Here is a 3,865-nt window from a genome sequence, read left to right as displayed (position 1 = left end):
ACTTGGGCACTGCCACACTTTCATGCCCAAGGGCCCTGGGTCAGTAGGGGGCCCCATGAGATGCCCCTGGAACTTTTTTCATAGGCTTTTTTGAGTTTGGGCAAGGACACAGGGGCCCCATGATTCCCTATTGCCCGGGGGCCCCATGAGTTGTGAGTCCGCCCCTGTACTGTATATATATATATATGTGTGTGTATGTATTTATTTATTTTTTTAAAGGGACTTTGCAATTAGTTCTTGTCTAATGCTGAATTTAGGTAAGGATAGGTGAACTTTGACTTTGGGTCCTGTAACATGTAAGCCTATGGACATCAAGTGCTTAAGGAATTTTAATCAATAAACTATAAATAACAAATTTATTGACATAACCAAATAAGTACATTATCTGTATCAGTATGTGAAAGAGAAAGCAGTCATAAAACGCAAAACATAAATATTTTATTTTTTCAAAGATGCTAGCAGTTTAAAGTAAAGCTGGAAATGAGAGAAGTACTGAGCTGCCATTTCTGTCCTCCTTCTGAAAAAAAAAAATATATATAGATATGTTATATTTATCTTTAAAGACAGGAGGTCTAAGTACCTGAATGTGAATTTGTATTAGTTCTCGTGGTCCCTGGGGGCTGAGTGGGAAAGAAAGGAGCAGCACAAGAGCCAGTTAGCTGATGGGCTGGCAATAAGCATTTGTATAGCAAGAGAAAGCAAAGTGACATAAAGATGAGCTTATCATTGTTTTGCTTCATTCAATTTGGAATACTGAGTTCAACTTCTGGAGAAAAAGTAGTACTACAGGAAGAGCTGTGGATTTAAGGTGAATATTGTAGCAAAAGTTTCTTTAATGTTTTACCTTTTAATGGGCTATTAATTTTTATTTATTTACTTTTGGCTGGAGTTTTGCATGCTGCACATAAGGGTCTGAAAATGTTGGTATTCAATTTCACTTTATTTGTTTCAGGTAAGCAACATAGACAGCAAAGAAACTAAAGCACCACCAGTCCATTTCACAATACCTTCTCCAGACAGTGTTTCTATCCAGTTATCTTCATTAGATAGAGGAGACCCCTTAAGGCAGAAAGTGTGTTACTGGCCAGGTCATCAGGTGAACATAAAGCAAAAAAACCTAATAAAAGAAAGTGAATGCAGCCAACAAATGTAATGATTGGTAAGCTGCAATATATAAAATTGCTGTTTTTGTATTTAATAACTTGTATAACAACATTTATTATACTGATTTATTATAGATATAATACATTGTTGATTATAATGAATCAAACATTTAGGAATTATGTTTTTTGGTGGGTTTATTACTAATTGACAGAAAGAGTTAGGCTGGCGATACACTATACAATTTTCTGTCCAATTTTTGCCCAATTTCCTTTAGATTTACCTTCAACCATGTAGTGCAAGAGCCTGCCTAATTGGATACAATTGAAAGTGTTGTTCAGGTTTGACATCCTATTATATGGTTTTTGGTAAATCTAAATAAAAATCTAAAGAAAATTGTATAATGTATGGCCAGCCTTACTGTCAGTGTATGAGAACCTTTTAAATGACCTGAAATTACAGATCTGATTATTTTAGCTTCTGAGGATGCCCCAATGGATGAAACATGTAGGGGGGAGTTTACTAATCTGAGGTCATTATGTTGTAATTTCTGTAGAGTACTGATTTGGTGATGTCAGCTGCCACCAAATATACTTTAATGGTGGTTTTAGTCTTTAAATGTATTAATATTGTATCAAAGGTGATTCTTGCATTATTTGTGATTATTCTTTTCATATTTTGCAACTCTGGCTGTATTATCATTCATCCCTAGACATCATTGGTAATGCACTGTTCAGTGAGATGTTTTCCATGGTGGCAACTTACCAAGGCACAGATTGATATCCAGTTTAAGGTCTGATTATTTGATAGCATTTTTTTCATTACAGTGAAGGAAGCAGGAGTTTCCTGTACACTAGGGTGGATTGCAGAGATTGGAATTAGTTCTGCAAAAGTCCATTGATGGTAACAGAGTAATATCTTCTGTGGATGTATATGTTCATCTAGTACTGCTAGCAGTTTTTGCTATTAACATCGGGAGGAGGGATTAATGCAGTTTACTGATTGTCTTGTAGCAAAACACCTGGCTTGTGTCTAAGGCTTAATACTGTATATATGCATACAGTATGTATACAGTATATGTAAATATATATAAATACACAGTATATTAAAATGACCAGAGATAGAAGTGGTGGGGGAAATTGCTACATTGTATGTACTCTGATAACAGTGATAGGGACTTTAAATTCATTTAAATTAATTATTTTCTGTTACCCTCCCTCTTGCTTGATCAGGTGTTCTAGAGGAAGAAACCATCCTAAATAAGTATACAACAGGATTCTAAATATATCATTAGTTATAAAATAGACTGGTAAATTTAACTCAAATCAGATAAAATACTTTATTTTGATGTTTTCCATTTGAATGAACAAAGTATGCAATAATTCTGGAAAAAGCTATTTATATATTGGTGTTTATTTAAAAGAATACAGTCTGAATACCATTTTATTACTTAGCTTATGTTGACAGTTTTTATGCTGTAAGTTCACAATGCCTTGGTAACATTCCTGTTATGTGATTGATATATATATATATATTTTTTTTTTCTTTCAAAATATACTATTTAAGAAAAGTTATGTCCTTACATGAAACCTTTTTTAGAGCCGATTTAACTTCCTTATTTCTTAGCGTATAAATCAGTGGATTTAACATTGGTGTAACTATAGTATAAAAGACAGCAAAAAGTTTATCTGTATCAGGAGATGACTTGGATCGAGGTTTCATATAGGTAGCCATAGCTGAGCCATAGAACAAGGTTACAACAGTTATATGAGAACCACAAGTGGAAAAAGCCTTTCTCCGTCCTGCAGAAGAGCTTATTTTAAAAATGGCTCTTATTATTTTAATATATGTAATGATAATAAAAGTAATGGGTACAATTAAAATAATGACACCAACAATAAAGATCACAAATTCAACAACTATAACATTCCCACATCCCAAAGCTAAGATTTCTGGTACTTCACACTCAAAATGATTAATTTCATTATGTCCACAAAGATCCACATTCCACGTTAGGGCTACATGAGAAATAGATAAGAGAAATCCAAAAATCCATGTTCCTGTAGCTATTTTAATACACAAACTTCTGTGGATAATTGCAGTATAATGTAAAGGATAACATATTGCTATATAGCGGTCATAGGCCATTACAGCTAAAATAATACATTCTGCTTCCCCCAATGAAAGAGATATATACATTTGTGCAACACAATCTGCAAACAAAATAGTCTTTTTGACCACCATCATATCTCTCAGCATCCGGGGTATTATGGAGGATGAATAGCAGATGTCCACTAGAGACAGATTAGTGAGAAAAAAATACATAGGGGTTTGAAGAGTGCTATCAGTAACTGTAGCAAGGACAATAAGAGAATTTGCAACTAAAATGATCAAGTACATAATGAGAAATACCACAAAAAGTATGATTTGTATAGTTTGATTACTGGAGAGCCCAAGAAGGATAAATTCTTTGATGACTGTGTCATTTTTCCAAGCCATTCTGCAAAGAAAGGAAGTACAAAAAGCTCTGCATTATAATATATTTTATTTAATTGCTAATTTATTGTTAGTTTCCTACAATTATATATTCTTCATTAAAAATATGTCTGCTTCTTGTAGGAACTGATTTATGTATGAGTGAATGGAGGTGAAAAGGAATATAGTTGGAAGAAAATAAAAGAACTTGATCCTAATTTACTTAGGCATTTATAAACCCAAATACTAAGGTTGGAAAAATAGCTCCCAATTTTGCTTTGTAAATGCA

General features: G+C 33.5%; 1 protein-coding gene across 1 annotated transcript; it reads right to left on the bottom strand.

The window, feature by feature from the left end:
* Window positions 1–2,426: 2,426 nt before the first annotated feature.
* LOC149474096 (olfactory receptor 2B2-like) lies at window positions 2,427–3,600 on the bottom strand. The gene has a single exon (XM_089672868.1). It carries the CDS (start codon window positions 3,598–3,600, stop codon window positions 2,659–2,661), a length of 942 nt encoding a protein of 313 aa, XP_089528994.1. The 3' UTR covers window positions 2,427–2,658.
* Between the last annotated feature and the right edge of the window lie 265 nt (window positions 3,601–3,865).

This window comes from Staurois parvus, unplaced genomic scaffold, assembly GCF_062004578.1.
Source record: "Staurois parvus isolate SC_StPar_1 unplaced genomic scaffold, SC_StPar_1.0 ptg000011l, whole genome shotgun sequence".
Classification (NCBI taxonomy): Eukaryota; Metazoa; Chordata; class Amphibia; order Anura; family Ranidae; genus Staurois; species Staurois parvus.
The sequence above is the reverse complement of the archived record's forward strand: the minus strand, read 5'-3'. Positions and strand labels throughout refer to the sequence as shown.

Coding starts and splice junctions, on each gene's coding strand:
- LOC149474096 (XM_089672868.1), bottom strand. CDS start 3,600: ATGGCTTGGAAAAATGACACAGTCATCAAAGAATTTATCCTTCTTGGG.